General features: G+C 37.2%; 2 protein-coding genes across 3 annotated transcripts; one reads left to right on the top strand and one right to left on the bottom strand.

The window, feature by feature from the left end:
- The first annotated feature begins 265 nt into the window (after positions 1-265).
- LOC115744122 (DNA-directed RNA polymerase II subunit 4) lies at positions 266-5,191 on the top strand. 2 transcript variants are annotated; one of them, XM_030679222.2, is made up of 7 exons: positions 266-347; positions 1,942-1,991; positions 2,929-3,037; positions 3,991-4,068; positions 4,543-4,576; positions 4,661-4,729; positions 4,882-5,191. In XM_030679222.2, exons 2-7 carry the CDS (start codon positions 1,943-1,945, stop codon positions 4,957-4,959), a joined length of 417 nt encoding a protein of 138 aa, XP_030535082.1. In that variant the 5' UTR covers positions 266-347; position 1,942; the 3' UTR covers positions 4,960-5,191. The 2 variants fall into 2 exon arrangements, with proteins under 2 accessions (XP_030535082.1, XP_048128182.1); XM_048272225.1 differs by lacking the exon at positions 1,942-1,991 and having other exon boundaries at positions 323-347.
- Positions 5,192-5,494: 303 nt separating this feature from the next.
- LOC115744105 (ABC transporter F family member 5) lies at positions 5,495-9,995 on the bottom strand. Its single transcript, XM_030679200.2, has 9 exons — positions 8,977-9,995; positions 8,098-8,439; positions 7,789-7,929; positions 7,523-7,702; positions 7,229-7,384; positions 6,722-6,823; positions 6,512-6,640; positions 5,966-6,070; positions 5,495-5,866 (listed from the first exon to the last, which is right to left on the bottom strand). Exons 1-9 carry the CDS (start codon positions 9,847-9,849, stop codon positions 5,771-5,773), a joined length of 2,124 nt encoding a protein of 707 aa, XP_030535060.1. The 5' UTR covers positions 9,850-9,995; the 3' UTR covers positions 5,495-5,770.
- Positions 9,996-17,850: the final 7,855 nt, after the last annotated feature.

The following is a 17,850-nucleotide window of genomic DNA, read 5'->3' on the forward strand; positions in this document are numbered from 1 at the left end:
ACTCGGGCTATAATTTTGGCTCGATTCGATCGTGCATATTGATAGCCTCTACCGTGTACATGTAATTCCTACTTTAATGGATGCGTTATTCCTCGGTTAGTATGCTAACAGTGCCTCAGAGGCAGTCGTCAACCGGACCGACGATATTTTTCCATAGTAAAAACAATTTTTTTTTTTTACGTTTTGAAGGTACAATTATTTATTTTTCCATGAATAAACAAATGGGAAAGGATATATAATTAACCTGCCATTGTTAAGCTTGACGCCCAGTTAAATGGCGGCCCCCCTCTAGTCTCTCTCTCTCTCTCTCTCTCTGGGTTTGCTGGTGCTTTCCTCTGAGTGCTAAGGTCTGCTCTTTTCCCTACTTCTATACCCTTCGCTGATGATCATGGCTTCTTTGCGTTTTTACGAATTGCCACTTCGTCTCTGTCTAATTTCTTTGCATCTGGTTCTTAAACTTTTGGTCAAGTCTTCCCAGCGGATCAACTCTTTGTCAGGTCAGTCCTGATTCCAAATTGAATGCTTTTTTCTTCTTATGGGTCATTATCGCCTGCCTTTGCCATGGAAGATTTCTGTCCACTGGATCTGGCATGGGACTTCTTAGGCTTGAATTTCACTAGTTTCAGTGATAAAGGCTTTTGGGTGCCATGATATAGGATTTGATTTCGTGGAATTGGACGATAGAGTTGGTTGAGCGTTAGGTGTTTGTGGTATTGCTTCATAGGCTATGTGGGAAGAGAGGTAATACTAGCTAAAGACGAAGGCTTCAGGGAAGCCTAATTTAATTTGGTCGTCCCTGTTTAACTTTCTTTTCTATAGGTTCTTCATTGTTTTATGAACGTCTTTATGGCTTGATCTTTGTCTGTTCACCTCTTTTGGGCTCTCAATGTTCTGTTGAGACCGGAAAAGAGAACATCTAAAGCTAGGTGCGTGATTTTAGTATTAAGTTGGAGACTGTCACTTCTTTTACTTTCTTTGCTTGATAGACAATTGTGTACTATTTGCTAGTATGGTATTTATATGGGAGTACTGAAGTGATGCTGTATGGGCATTAGGCAAGGTTGTCATTCCTCCGATGCCGTGATGAAACATTTTTCTATGAGAAAAGATTAGCTTTTGCGGGTGGTGTTCAATCCAAATCTAAAGATAGGTAGAAAACCATGAAGCAATGGGCTAGTAGCTAAGAAATTCTCCAGTAAGTACTTCATCAGCTGTGACTAAGTTTTGGAGAGCTTCACAATATGGTGAGGCATGCACTGTGAGAAACTCTAAACTTAAATATTCTACTCTTATGAAAAGACATTGCATCTCACACAAGGCTGGGCTACCATGGGGTTTGGTTAAAAAAGATTGAGTCTAATATGTAACTACATGGATAAACTGCAGACATTTGTGGTTTGGTTGGCTTTCCCTTTGTATATCTCTACCGTTCAAATTTAGCAGAATATTCCAGCCACTGCGATGTGCTCGATGCTTGGCCAGTTTTATCTGAAAGAAAAGGCAAAAGAAGACAGAGTAAATTGCTAGATGTTCTTTTGGGTCACAGCGGTCCGTGTACTGTGTGCTTTCTGGTTGTGTGTGTCTCTGAGTTTCAGATTATTTCGGAAGTCAGAGGTATAGATTATTTGCATGTTAGTTTCCAGGAAATGAAACCTAAACTAAGAGCTTCATTTCGTTCAATAGCAACATTTGAGCCCTATCCTACAGCGTGCAGCTGGTTATTTATCAGTTCATTTGGTAATTTGTCCGGTTTTAGTAGGATTGACAGATAATAAAGATTGTTGAGATCTATGCTTTATTCTTTTTTTCTGCCAATTGTATTGACAGTATTCAGTTAGAGTTGATATGTTTCCGCTAGTAAATAATACTGTTTATATTCCTTTTCTTTTCATACTTTGTGCATTTGTCATAGAGCGGTTTTTTATTTTATTTTATTTGCAGTATGTCTGGGGAAGAGGATGAAAATGCTGCTGAGCTCAAAATTGGTGATGGTAACATGCACCGTCTCTATTCTGACCAAATTTATAAAATGTGTGCTGGTTCCACTGATAGAATAATAAATCATTTCTATGAAACTTAAAGTGTGCATTGACTTAACACTTCTTTCTCATGAGATTGATTGAACTATTAACTTTGGCCAGAACTATTTAGGTGTCTTAGGATAAATGAACGGAAGATTAAATAGGATGTAAGACATGCCAACTGTAGGTGGACTAAAAAGGATGTGAATGGATATGTTGATTGTATATCTAGATGGTATTCTGAGTAGAAAAGATCTCTAACGATTTGGAAGTGAACCCAACTTCTTGTGAGCTGGCATTAGCAATTTATTACAGGTGACAATAGCATTTGTAAAGAAATTATCTTGTCCATCTGTACAAGGTGGTGATTCCTGAGCAAAAATTTTAATTTGAATAATGTATGAGGTGAGTGACCTTGAGATTAATCTCTTCGTTAATTCTCTTGACATTCTTAATCATACATTGTTAGAGAATCAAAGAAGCAGCACTAGGGTGACTCATTAAATTTTTCTTTGTGATATTTATTTATGAAAGTTTTTATTTGGTAGATTCAATTTCCATTTGTCTTATTTGATTGGATGCAGCTTTCAAATTGCCAATCAGTACTGATGAAAAGTTTAGCAAGCATCAGTGTTTGTTCTTGATTTTTCGTCCTTTGACTTGTAGTGAGCAATTGTTTTTGCAATCTTCAGCATATCCCTCATTGGTCATGCCTTACTGTTTTGATGAACTAAGCTATGGATATTTTTTTGTTGGTAGGACTCTGACTACTATGGTAATAGATTGCTTTCTCAAGTGACAAGAACGAGAGAACTTGGCAATTTTAGCAGGACTAATGGATTGCCTATTTTCCAGAATTTATTGTGTGTTGTCCGTTTATCATTCCTTCCGTCTTTCTTCTGTGCAGAATTTCTGAAGGCAAAGTGTTTAATGAACTGCGAAGTATCCTTGATACTTGAACATAAGTATGAACAGCTTCAACAGATGTCTGATGATCCATTGAATCAAGTTTCTCAGTGAGTGTTATTATTATATTTAATTTTTTTTGCCGTAATGAAACAGTGTGATCGGTGGCTCACTTTTTCTAAGTAATGGGGAAGAGGACCGAAACATACCACTGAAAGACTACCAATTTTTTTAAAACATTTCGAAAGACAGAAAAGATTGGGTCATGGAAAACATTCTATTTTTAAAAGGAATAATAATTCTGGGTAAAGTCAAGGGGTGTCAATTGATTGACTGTTTAGTTGACCTTAAAAGTTAAAACCCAAAGCTAAAATTGCATCTTCATTCTTTCAAATCGCTAGTGAAAAACAAACCTCCCAGTTCCCACTATTGGTTGATTCCTTCGGAAATCTTGATAGATTTCAGCAGCCAGGGGTTGACTTCTGTAACTCTATCAGGGGATCGATCCCCTCAACATTAGCCTAGCCTACACTAATGGTGAACATGCAACATCTTAAAAAGAGAGCTTCTTTACCTACTGGATTATCACATCGGTGAAAAGTTTGTCAGCAAATCATTGTTTGCAACTAAATGTTTAAAAAATCTTGGGGCATAATAGCACCAAATGAGTTCACATATCTACAGAAGTTTCAATTGCCTCCGTTGCACTAGAATATTCACTAATGCAAATAAATCTAGTGAAACAACTGCGAAGTCCAAGAAATGGTCAGGATAAGAGGATTTTGCATCTCTAACTCCATATGTATTTATATTCCAAGGTCAGACATCAACCTTCAATGCTATGCTTTTGTGCATATTTACTTGATTGAGCCTTATTTGCCCCGAGACGAAGAATGAGGTCTTTGAATTTTCTTTTTTAGTTCCTCTCTTGGATTCTTTAGAGGATAATACGAATATTGAGTTTACTTTGGAGTTAGTTGGAACAAATTCAGCTCAATGTTGTTTCCAAATCCTTTCTCGTCTTGAGATAATTGTTGACCATGGATATTCTCTCCTTGTGCAGAGTATTTGAGAAGTCATTGCAATACGTTAAACGCTTCAGCCGTTATAAGAATCCTGATGCTGTCAGACAAGTTAGAGAGTATCCTGCTATTTTCTATGCACGTTTATCTCTCCCCTATTGCCCATTAAATAACTGCACAAATACACGTCTAATGAGCAACTTTATTACTTTCAATAGTGTCACGTACTAATAGATTCTCTTCTGATGCAAACATCTGACAGAGTTCAGTAATTTGTGTTTTATGTAAGGAAAGTGTGGGTCACGCTTGTATATTGGCCACTTAGCTGTAATCTTCATCCAAGTTTTATGTCTATCACATGGCTTTGTACGCTGCATTTAGACTTGTAAAGTTAACGAGTTAGCTTTTATCCTTTCCAAGTTCTGTTTCAATGTGTGACTTAATATGCCATTGAGCATTTTGGGAAGTTTTTTGTTATTAAGGGAATTAAATCTAATTTCAACTCTTTTGTAACACCAGCTTAAGATAGCAATTTTTTATTTTATTTTATTTTATTTTATTTTATTTTTTTGGGAGCCTTAACCTCCAACAAGAATTCTTAGCAGATATCAATTGGCTGAATTCGAGGTAACATCACGATCCATCCAGTTCTTTTCAGAAGTATTTTAAACTGATCATCCTATAGGTTTTTCATAAACTTCTGTAATGCAGCTTTGTGTTCTTGGCAACCTTTGCCCTGAGACTGTAGAGGAAGCTATTGCTATGGTACCATCCATTAAGGTATATTTCCTTCCTGTAGGCACCATGACCGGACTTTTGCTCAGCATTGAATGGCATGTTAAAAGGATGTTATTTATGATCATCCAGTTCTTTTCAGAAGTATTTGGTTAGTTCCCTTCTATGGTAACAGAAATAAACCCTTCGATGTGCAGAACCGAGGACGTGCTCTCGATGATGAGGCGATTGAGAAGATGTTGAACGACCTGTCGCTGATAAAGAGATTCGAGTAGCGGCCCCTTTGTGCTAGATGACCGCAGTTGAGAGGGAGAACAGATGAGTTGCCATATTTTGCAGTGTATACAGATTGGGCAAATGACGATATAAAATTGTCATCGGACGTCAAGCATTAAACCAAACGAAGTTTGAATTGATGATGCATGTTGCGTTGCAACAGATTTAGCGTTCTCCTGGATGCAAACTGTGAATTGGTGCTGTTATTGCTGTGGCAGTGCAGCAGAATGAATTTGGGAGTTTCTAGTTAGTCAGGATATTTTAAACAGTCACAATACATACCCAATAGTCGGATTTGTGCCACATTTTCGCTAGAACAATCTCGGTAATTTGACGAAGTTCCTACTTGACTCGATCAAAGATAAGGATTGATTCATATGTTAATCCTAGGATTTTATGACATAACAGGGAAGATCGGGAGTGATCATGCGATTCAGTGCCTGCGACAATAAACCCACGAATACTTCCAAGTTAGTCAAGCATCACCTGCTGGAAGATAAGAACTAGGCGGCATCTTCTTAAAACGCGACAGAATTTGCTAACGAGTGATCATTTTACTTGACCGAGGAAGCCATGGCGCCTGACATGAAATATCGCCAGGCTGACCAGGGTGATTTCAATGTGCATATCATTATAAACTGTGATTTGCTTGACATCGAGAACTACATATCATAGAACTAAAAGGGCACATTGTCGTCGGTATATACATATACACAGGCATGGTCTTGCCCAGGGGAAATGTAACTGCAGTGCCCTCTGCGTTATAGGACCTGTCCAAGTTCGGCCATCTGAAATGTACGGCGAGCTCACTCAGTTCCATCTCTTAGCGTTTTTCGCTCCTTTCGATTTTTGCTTAGCTGCCTGAAAAGCCTGGACTTTCTGCTTCTTCCGTGCTGCCTTCTCTGCCTGTTAAAGGTCGCATAAACAAAGTCACGGACTAAGATTCCAGATTGAAATGCCGTTAGCTGATTAGCGCCGTGGTGCGACCAATTTGGCCGGCCTTACCTTTGACATCTTGGATTTTGCTTTTACTTTAGGGGCCTTTTCCTCAAGCTCTGTCTCTCGTTCTAGTTCTCTTGCCCTAGCTTCGAGGTTTTTCTCCAGATAATACTGAAAAACAAAAAGAGTCGAAGTTCAAAACATCAGGCAATGCAATCAATTCAACCAACGGCAAATGGGTACTAAATAGGACTTTCTAGGAACCGGTTTATCGCGGCATAATTCAAAATGACAACTCGTACAGGTCATCAAACATTCAGATCTCAAGGAAGCATTGAATGACGACTTTTCTGATGGTTTAATTTTCCAAAGCTCACTTCCATCAATACAAACAGTTTGAAAACAAAACGCCTCAAATTGACTACCAAACGATATCGAGTTCATTACCATTTACCTTACCGATGTCCAAAGTGTCCAGCCGTTTGTTTTCAAGAAACACTCGTTTAAGAACATTCTATCATTCTCTGTCAATCACTAAGCTTACTCAGAGATAAGTAGTCATCTCGGAGTAAGCTGCCTGAAGATAATAAAAACAAGAGAAAAGGCACTTACATTATAATCCCCAGCATAGTCCTGTAAATGGGAGTCTTTGACTTCTACTACTCTATTGACTATCTGTTTAATAAAGTATCTGTCGTGTGAAACCGTAATTACAGTGCCTTTGTATTCCCTAATTGCCTCCTGAAAAAGGAAAGGAACAGGAATTATTATAAGAGGCAAGAAAGCTCAATCACAAAAGAACCAAGAGCTTGGAAGACAAACCTCAAGCATTTCTTTTGAAGGTATATCCAAGTGGTTAGTAGGTTCATCCAAGACTAACAAAGTTGATGGTTTTACCATGAACTTGCAGAATGCTAGACGGGCCTGAACGCAAGATTGGACATAGTAAGATGCATGACATCGATTGAATTGCAGTTCTACATTAGCAACAGACATGGGCAAACTGCAAATACTGACTTGACCAAGAGAAAGCTTGATGACGGTCAAAACGATTAAATGGGTTCGCCGATTCTTTTATCTGTACAATCCTCAATCTACATCCGGCAGCTAACTGAATGTCCTAACCTTTAATGATGCTATCGTGGCTGGGAGTTTTCACCATAACCCATTATAATGTAAAACTCCAGCACAAGTCAAAATGATTAGGTGCTGAACTCCATGTGAACGTAAAATCCCTCAGTACAGGTTGCACAGGTTTTGCCATTTTTCCAGTTTGTGCATACTACAAGTGATTTAGGAAAGGGGGAACATAGTTTTAGTTTGACGCACCTTCTCACCACCACTCAAAGCCGAAACCTTCCGATCAAGCATATCAGCTTTAAAATTACAGCGTCCAAGAAGTCCCTTAATGTCATCAATTCTCCAGTCCTCTGCTGCTTCAACAACAGTCTCAAGTACTGACTTTTCCAAATCAAGTGCTTCGGCCTAAAAGAAAAGAGAAAAAATCTTCAGAGACAAATGGAGACTGTGTTTCAAATAGAGTTATAAGTTAGTGAATACCTATAATGAACGAGAAGGGACAACAAATGAAAAGACAGTCTTTTTACTGCAGCATTTACCCACCTGATTTTGCTCAAAGTAATTTGGGAGCACATTATGCTCCCCAAGCAAGACTTCACCTCCTTTGGGCTTCTCCAAACCCATAATGAGTTTCAGCAAAGTACTCTTTCCACATCCATTTGGACCAATGATTGCAATTTTCTCTCCGCGTTCAATTGCAAGATTTGCCCTATCAAAAAACACCTGCAATGGAAGAGATTTTACTATCACGACAATGCCTTAAGACCATCAGGGAGAGTACAAACTCAAAAGTATATAAGATAACCCACATTGTCTCCATAGCCAAAGTGAAGATTTTTAATTGTGATCACTGATCGACCACTTGTTCCCCGCTCAGGAAATCTAATCTTCATCTGTTTACGCTGGAATGGCTTCTCTACCAGCTCTTCTTCCTGAAGTCTTCCCAGTTTCTGTCATGAAATAAATACAAATAAGCAACTCCACCCAGATCTTCTAGCATGTTCTCGCCATATTATTTGTAAAATGAAGTGCAAAACACCAATGATAATCTAAGGACAGTAACAGAAATCAACCTCAAAGATCTACGGAATACTTAACGGAAGCAGATTCCCATTTACCTTCTCAGCAGAAGAAGCACGACCAGAATTTGCTCCTGCACCCAACCTACTTATTAAGTCTTTTGTATGCTCAATATCCTTCTGCTGCTTCTCCCATGCGGCATATTGAGCTTCAATCCATGTCTCCTTTGATATGACATACTGAGAATAGTTTCCCTCAAATGTTCTGGAGACACCCATATCGGTTTCCACAATTTTAGTACACAGTTGATCAAGGAAAGCCCGATCATGAGATATGATGACCATTGGCACATCTTGCTTGTTTAAATAACCTTCAAGCCATTCGATAGTGTCAACATCTAGGTGGTTTGTAGGCTCATCCAGAAGCAATAAGTCCGGTTCCTGCATAAAACAAGCGGGCAATTACAATAGTTAATGGGAGAGAAAGCAGCATAGTGGAGGAAGGACGATTCACATGACTTTAAGCACCTCTTTACCTAACATGTGCAGGAGTTTCTAGTAGATGATATGTTCAAATGGGATTTACAACCGAAGAATACGTGTGAACAACAGAGAATATCAATTGACACCAGCTTATCAAATCTAGCCATAGACTTCTCGCTGAACAGTATCAGTCCAGTAGAATCGAAATCTAATTGTGATAATCACAACCGAGCGCAATTCTGGAGCTCCCAAGTTCTGTATCCCAGCACTCAGCATAGAGATAATTTCAATTCACTTCACTAACTGCAGAGACTATTACGTTACGACTTAGTCAAAAAAACCGAAATTTCTCAGATTGGATGAACATGAACCTGCGGTCCGTTAATTAGACAAGCGATAGTAGGTAAACATGATGACATCCTAATATACAAATCAATCAACTCATCACAATAACAAGATTGAACTCTGAATCTAAGCCAAGTACTTCTGCTGTACCTGAAGCAGAATCTTCCCTAGAGACATCCTCATCTGCCACCCACTACTAAAAGAAGCCACAAGCCTATCCGAATCCTCGGGAGCAAACCCAAGCTCAGGCATCATTTTACTAATCTTAGCATCCACTACATCCAAATCCACATCCTGAGCCCTCCTCTGCAACAAATCAAACTCATCCAAAAGCCTCCCCATTAACTCCAAATCATCCACAGAACCTTCAATCGCCTTCTGAACCTTCTCCAACCTCTCTGCGATCTCCATTTGCTCCTTGAAAGCACTCATGAACTCCTCCTTCACAGTCTTACTGAGGGAAACCTCGAATTCTTGATTCAAGAAGGCGATTTTCATGTTCGGTTTCGCCTTAATCACATTCCCCGAATCGGGCTCCTCTTGGCCCGATATAATCCTCAACTGGGTCGTCTTGCCCGCACCGTTCACGCCGACTAAGCCCACTTTCTCGCCCTTCTTCACTTCCCAGCTCACGTCCTTCAACACCGTCACACCCTTGTAGCTCTTGCTGACATTTTCGAGCTTAACACCGGACGAAACACTCGAAGCGCCAGTAGTCGACTGTTTCTTCGTGTTCTTTCGCCCGGAATCGTCCTCCGAATTGGTGGAAAACAGAGACTCTATGTCTTCCCTCAAATTGGTCTCCGCGACGGATGTTTCCACCGCAACCGCGGCTAACCTCTTGGCGACCTTGCAATTAATCCTGGGTCTGGTCGAATGAGTGTCGGGTTTGACGAATCGGGAGCTTATCGGCGATGAGATTGGCCTGATACGAAAAGCAGGCTTCGGAGCATCAAGAAGGGTTGAACCCCGGATAAAGGAGGAGCGGAGTTCGAGGCAATGGAGTTTTGTGGATAGGTCCATTGCCGGAGAGAGAGATGGGATTTCGACGGAGATGAAACGGGTGGAGAGTGAGTATCGTAGAGAGAGCCTCGCTCAACACTGCGAGCGAAGCAGAGCATTAACCAGAGCAGAACTCTTCTACAACCCGCAGAGCAGAAAATTTTTTGTGGGATATGGTTTTACAGGTGAGTAATTTCCTTGTTGTCTAATTTTATTTTCATTTCTTTGTTTTCAATTCATTTCAATTCATCTCTTCCCTAATTTTCCATTTTAGCTTTCTTTTCGCAGAACGGGAAAGTGAGTGGTATTATAATTTTTGGATTAATACTACGAAAAATTTCAAACCGATACACATATAATAGATTTATTTCAAATTATTTTTTTAATCATAAAAAACTCCAAACCGATGCACATGTGACGAATTTACTCCAAATTGATACACTTGTGACAATTTTATTCCAAACTAAATTTTTTGACTTTCAAAAATATCAAATTAATATATATGTGATAAATTTACCCTTCATTAATTTTTGATAAATTAGAGTAATACCACAAAAAATCTCAAATAGATACATTTGTGATAAATAGAGAGTAAAAATCCCAAACTAATACACTCGTCAATTGTCACGTGTCATTCAACTCAACAATTTGATGGTAAAATTTAACGAAAAATTAAAGTAGGGTAAATTTGTCATAAGTATACCAGTTTAGAGTAAATTTATCATAGGTGTACATATTTGAGTTTTTTTATGGTCAAAATAATAGTTTGGGATAAATTTGTCACATGTGTAACAGTTCGGAGATATTTATGATCAAAAAAATAGTTTGGGATAAATTTATTAAAGATATACCAGTTTAGAGTTTTTCGTTGTATTAAACCTATATTTTTTTACCTCCCTCTTTTTTATGCAATAGAAAATCGAGTGTGGAGAGATAGGTTTATTTTGTTTCATCTTTGCAACTTTATTATCTTATCCATGATACCTTCAATGAAAGTGGGGGAAAAACTTAAAAAGAAAACCCCTAGCTTAATTCAAGTAATTACGTTAGTTTTTCAATTTCTGAGAACGTGTTCACATATGTGGATGGTTAATTTGTGCAACGAGTACATCTCATGTGAGAGAAAACTTGAATATGATTGATTAGAAATACTATTAGATTATTTTGTCGGACTATTTTGTTCGAAAACTTGACTAATGAATAATAATAGATACTCAATTTCGGATTTCCTATTTTCCTATGTAAAAATTTATTAAAGCAAAGGAAATATAGGAAAATCAAAATGTGTTGCAATTGAGAATAAATTTAAAGAAATCGAAGCACATATTTGGGGAGCTGAAAGAATGGATTGAAAAGCAGCATAATGTAAATTAAGTAGAAGAAATTAAAGGAAGTGTCATGATGAGGGGAAAAGGAATAGTAATTAAAGGGAAAAAAGAATAGTAATTAAAAAATATTCAGTGTTGACTTTCAAATTTGTGAGAATTTGTAAATTGACCATATGTGAAAGGATTTTAAAATTGTTTGATTTTGCCTTTTTTTTTGTGGTCGAAATTTTGATTTTGTTTGAAGAGTTGAAAATTCTCTGGCCATGGAATTATAGATATCGAGGTGATAATGCAAATTCGTGGCAGAGAGTGCTGCGGCTGCTGCCCAGAGCCGGAGGAAGAGATACCAACCTCTCATCCTCTGCCACGTGGAAGCTAATGTAAGTCCCTTAACCATCCACGTGTTTGAGGAAGACCGAGGAAAATATTTATAAACTTTTCTGACCAAAAAATTTACAGCTTTTTCTAAGATCTTGTCTATATTCACTTCTCAATACGTTGTGTGTGTAATCATAGTATAACTCATACTAATTAAGACTTTGGTATATTTAAGCCAGAAAAGAAAAATCAATGAATTAGAAGATTAATAGGGTCAAACAACAATGTACAAACTAAATCGATTAAAGTATTTGGTAATAATTACAAAAAACAGTATGACAACAAACATCTTTGAAGTAAATAAAAAGTTAGAGAATTAAGTTAGGACTCACCCTTTATATTGTATTGAAATTGTGTCTAGACATCAAAGTTGCCTTTTTTCCATAGTAAAGATGGTTATTTCTCATTTTATGTATCGACTATTGCTCTGATGTTTAAATGTTATATGATGATTTAATTGAATGAAACTTACAATGCGACATTACTTTGGAGAAGGAAATCGTCCTATCGACCAGCTTGTTAATCTCAAAATTGAGAAACACCTGGACGTTAGATTCTTTTCATTACCTCCTAGAGTGTTATTTCATATTTTATTAAGTGATAAAATAGGAATAGTAGATTAGCCCCGTTAAATTTTTGTTCTTGGCTTTAGGCCATTTTTATACCAGAAAAAAAAAATTTAACTAGGAAATTTTTTCGACCAAAAGAAAGTAAGAAATTCCATCCCTATCGCAAGTTCGCAACATCAAAAAGTGATAGGAAAGAATTTTCCATGAATGATTTCTTTTTCACCTCACCCATTCTTTAAGAATGACACATGGGACTTTAAATTGGGAGAGATTAAACATTCAACTTGCAAAGAGTACTTTCATGTCAATCTCCACTTATTTTGCTTCCAATTAAGATTTGTGCATGTCTCGATTGATACCACGATTTCTCTTCGAAAAAGACATTAACGTTGCGAATTAGCAACTATTGAAAATTCTAACATTTTCTTGTAAATGTCTCTGTTAATTGTTTCTTTGGAAGATGTTCGTTGTATTATCTCAATATCGCAATAATGGATTTGATTACATGGAAAAGCTTCTCCAAGTCATAAAAAAAACAATTTAAAAATTTCTAACTGTTAGCAAGTCCCTGTTCATTGTTGATATGCGCTATGAATTTGATCTTTATTTTTTTCAAAAGATCCACATGAAGTAGGGTACAATTTAAGGATTAACTTACTAAAACTAAGATATTCCAATTTCACGTATATGAACCAATCCACATTTGGGCAATCGTACGTGTATGCTACAAGTTCCATGTGAATGGCGTAGTACAAGTTTTTTTTATCATAGAAACTAGAAAGGTTTCAGTCAAGTCTGGAGCTAAATAGAGAACTTCATTGTACAAAAGGTTAAAGGAAACGAACACAAAAAGGGTAAAAAAAATAGAAGATTTAGGGTGCGGTTGTTCAAGGGAAACTCAAGAATTGGACAATGTTTTCAAAAAAATAATCGCTTGTATCGCTTATAAAAATAAATGAATATCGTCGATAAAAATAGTTAGGCATAAATTATTATCGATATTAAGAAACATTTCTTGTTGATTAAAATTTTCTAAACGATATAACCAATCATTTTTCGAAAAATATTTTTTAAATATTGAATTTTTGGTGAAACAAATGCACCCATGACTGATCTTGTTTCCTTTTTTTTTTTTTTTTTTTGGTTACAGTGGGTCTAGAGGCCAAGAAATACCCTGCAAATTCCATGGGGATTTTTTCCAATTTAGTATAAAAAATATTTTTTTTTACCAAAATAGGTTTAAAAACAAATTATTTACCATTTTGGGTGTCGCTCGGCACTTTGAGTGCCGAGCAACATTTTTTAAATTTTTTTTTATTTTCTTTTAATCATTTTTTAATTTCTTTTTCTAGTTTTCTTTTAATTTTTTTTTATTATTCAATTTGTTTTCATTCAATCATTTTTTTAATTTCTTTTTCTCGTCACTCTGCGGCCCCGTTGCCTCGCTCGTGCACCACGATGACGCGCCTCAACTCTGTGGCCTTGTCGACTCACTCGTTCGTTCGCTCGCTTGTTCGTTAGCTCGCTCGTTCTTCTTTTTGTTGTTTTCTTTTAATCATTTTTTTATCAGTCAATTTGTTTTCTTTTAATCATTTTTAAAATTTCATTTTCTCGTCGCTCCGCGGCCCCGTCGCCTCGCTCGTTCGTTTACTCGATGATGTGCCTCGGTTCCGTGGTCCTGTCACCTTGCTCGTTCACTCGCTCGTTTTTATTTTTCTTGTTCTCTTTTAATCATTTTTTTATTATCCAATTTGTTTTTTTTAATCATTTTTTAATTTCTTTTTCTCATCGCTCCGCGACCCCGTCGCCTTGCTCGTTCGTTTGCTCGATGAAGCGCCTCGACTCCGCGGCCCTGTCTCCTCGCTCATTTGTTCGCTCGTTCGTTCGTTCGTTTGCTCACTCGCTCTTTTTTATTTTTCTTGTTTTCTTTTAATCATTTTTTAAAAGAAATTAAAAATGAGCAAGGCGACGGAGCCGTAGAGTCGAGGCGCGTCATCGTGGTGCACGAGATAGCGAATGAACGAGCGAGGCGACGGGCAAGCAGAGCGACGAGAAAAAGAAATTAAAAAATGATTAAATGAAAACAAATCGAATAATAAAAAAAGACTAAAAGAAAACAAGAAAAAAAATTAAAAAATGAGTAAAATAAAATAATAAAAAAATTGTAAAAAAAAAGTCTGTTGCTCGGCAGTTTGAGTGCCGAGCAACTAAAACAATACAAAAAAAAAAAAAAAAAGAAATATAGTTGCTCGGCGCTCAAACTGCCGAGCAACTATCATAGCCACACCCAAAATGATAAATAATTTTTTTTAAACCTATTTTGGTACAAAAAAATATACTAAATTGGAAAAAAAAGCCCAATTCCATGCACCAGCTTAAATTTTTGCATGTACAAGTGGCTCTAACTCAGAGCAGCCTGGAAGCGACAAATTTTCTTTTTCCTTGAGTAGTGTTTATGTTAACTGGGAAGATTATCCATTTATTTTAACTGCGAAGACTAGCCAATGAGTCCTAAATATATTGCATGGATGCCTATTCAGTTCTAAGCTTTTTGTTGAGAGCACGTAATAGAAATTTGATACCTTCACCCCGAAAGATTGCCGAGAGAGAGCCTAAGTTCGAGCTCGTTAACGTGTCCAATTAGACCCACCTTCACTCTAAAGCTTAAGCCAATGAGTTATGAGCCAACTAGAATAAATATATTAAACTGCTCCACACCACATTAACTCTCCGATATGGGACTTCTCTAACATAACTCACACGTCTATCTTAACAATCTCTCCACCCATCATGTGTGAGTTCCAGTATTAAGTTTGCTCCTTTTTAATGCAGGTATCCTTTTGCACCTACATAGACCAACATCTCAAACTTGAATCCCCGTCAACACCCACCCTCACCCGTGGTCTCTTTTTCCAAACCAAATCATGAAGGCTGTCATCGGCCCACCGCTAGGAAACGGTGTTTGTCACCAGATTCATTCTTTGAGATATTCACCAAGCACCGAAATAGATTAGAAGCCCACTAATCAACCATTAGTTCTGATACCATTTATTGGTAGCGCACAGTAAAAGCCCAATACTTTTACCCGAGTAGATCACCAATAGAGAGCCCAAGTTCGAATCCATATTCAATTGAACCCACATTCACTCAGAAGCTTAAGCCAATGAGTTATGGACTAACTAGAATATATTAACTGTTCCACACCACTTTAATTCTATGATGTAAGACTTCCCCAACATAACTTACACGTGCATCCTAACACGTTTCAATTTTGCCAATTGCATCAGAAACCTTCGCATAAAGTTTCAATGTAATCATTCCGATCAATTTTCGTCGAAAATCACTTATATAGCAATCCAATCATCACTGGCCATTCTACATGGCACACTATCACGTCAGTCACTTTTGGGAAAATTGGCCGAAACGACTTTATTGGAATCTCGTTTAAAGGGTTAAGACTAAATTGATAAAATTGAAAAATTTAAGAGTGAATTAGCATCCATACAATAGGGTTAGAATTGATTGGATAATTTCCCCAACATTAACACGTCATAAAACATAGATATAATTTTTGCTGTTGTGTATGTCAATACGTCAGAGAACACTAGATGAAAGTCCATGGTTTATATATCATCCATGTATAAGCTATTTACTCTATTTTTTCTGTTAATTCCTAATATCATTGTTTGTCTTATTTTAGAGCAATGTCCAACCTATAAAAACCGCAAGTCAATTTGTCCTAGGGTTTCTTATTTGGCTTGAAGATATGACTATATTTTTTTTCTTGAAATAAAACCGAAGCTCTCTCAACATTTTTCTTCTCCCGGCCCAATCCATGCCAAATAAAATATATGATCCAAAGTTAAGGTGCTGCCAGGTTACCTATGCTAATGAAATAAGTGGTATCTTCAATCTTAGGAGGAAGGGATTCACTTGCCCTATGTTGCATTTTTTTTTTTTCCATTCCTCTGTGTAGGCATAACAATCTGGGCACTTTCTCGGAAAGAGACTCGGTGAAAACTGGGTCTCCACTATGGTAAGGCAGTCATTGGATCAGCAAATTCTTGAGCCGAGCTGGATTTGAACCAGCGTGATATATTGCCAACAAATTTACGGCCCATCCTATTTCTTTATACCGTATTGGCTATTATTCTTATTGTAATTTATTGTAATGTAACAAGTTGTACTGTATAAAAATATAACTAATATAGGCTACTCTGCTCCAGACTATTCAGCTAACCTTTTCTAAATTAGAAAAATATCTTAAATGAAAGAAGCAAGCCTCATAACGAATAAAGAAAAAGCACAACTGTTTTTGCATTAAGAGCACAAAGTCAGCAATGGTTTATTCTGATCCTCTCTATTCAAGTGATTACCACAATTGTAAGTTGCTCACTAATGCCTTGCATATAAATTAGAATCGCAAAGTTCATGTCCAAAACACTAGCAGCTCACAGAAAGTGACATCAATTGTCCAAATCGTGCCATGCAAAATATTAGGAGCTCGGTGGTCCTCTTCTAGCTGATACGATGAAGGAGAATGTCGAGGAAAACAAGCACAAGGAAATAAGTCAGACAACGGATTTACGCGGTTCGAATGGTGTGACTTATTCCACCGAGAGAGCAGCATATGATTCCACTACTAATCAAGCATTATATCGGAGATTACAATAACAATCAAGTCACTTAAACACTCTTAAATTTCAATCTTTAATTACACTTATAATTCTTTTCGAAACAATTTCTCAATCTTGTAGGGAAATTCATGTGTCAGTATTACAAGATTTGTTGGCCTAAAACTCGTCCCTTGGTTGCAGTTCACGAAGAAGCGGTATTTGAATTCACGGCCCACTATCGCACACGCAAGGTACGTCACTTTGCACCAACTAGATGAAGACCAGAATCCATGATTGGATTTATGTATCTCCAACAAAATTTTAGTAAACCTTGCGGCCGACTTATAATCCAACGAAATGATTTTCTTGTTTTGTTAGGAAACTTGAACACGTTTGGAACTTTCTTTTAAATTTTTTATTTCCAAATTCAAATGTCCATTGGATAAAGGCCGGACAACCCAAATAAGACATCTTTTTAGTGAATTTGAATTTTTGTTTACGGGTTCAAACTCGAGACATATTCTAATACAAAATATGAGAATTTCTTGTCTTGTGTGATTTTCACATTAGCGATTGTTACATAGGAGATTTTCTATTTGGAATGTCAAGCATTTATCCAATGGATATCCGAATTTGAAACTTAAAAAACTTAAAAAGGAAAATCCAAATTGGACTAAGTTTACAAAAAGAAGGAAATCACTTTCCCTGATTGGAGTTACAAGTTGGCCCCAAGGCTTCCTTAGTTATATCGGAATGCATCCGTTATCAATGTTTTGACCGTCATGTAGTTGGTGCACAGTGGGGTGCCTTGCGTGAGGTATAGTTGGGCATGAATTCAAAGTATAGCTTATCCGTGAATTGCATTCAAAAGACGATTGTCCAAGTCATAAATCTTGTGGTGAGATTTATGAATTCTTTTACGAGATAGAGAGATTGTGTTTTTTTTTTTTTTTGGGGGGGGGTGTTTGTTTCTCCATATTGTGTTTGAATGCTTATTTTTGGTAACATTCTCTTTCATCCTATTAGCTAGGGGAGGACTGACAAGCTCCTAAAGATTTTGCATGATGCTATTTGGACAACTCAGGTTTACTTCGTATGAGCTTCCAGTTTTTCGCATTTAAACTATTCAGT

The sequence above is a fragment of the Rhodamnia argentea genome, chromosome 11 (genome assembly GCF_020921035.1).
Source record: "Rhodamnia argentea isolate NSW1041297 chromosome 11, ASM2092103v1, whole genome shotgun sequence".
In the NCBI taxonomy this organism is placed as follows: domain Eukaryota; kingdom Viridiplantae; phylum Streptophyta; class Magnoliopsida; order Myrtales; family Myrtaceae; genus Rhodamnia; species Rhodamnia argentea.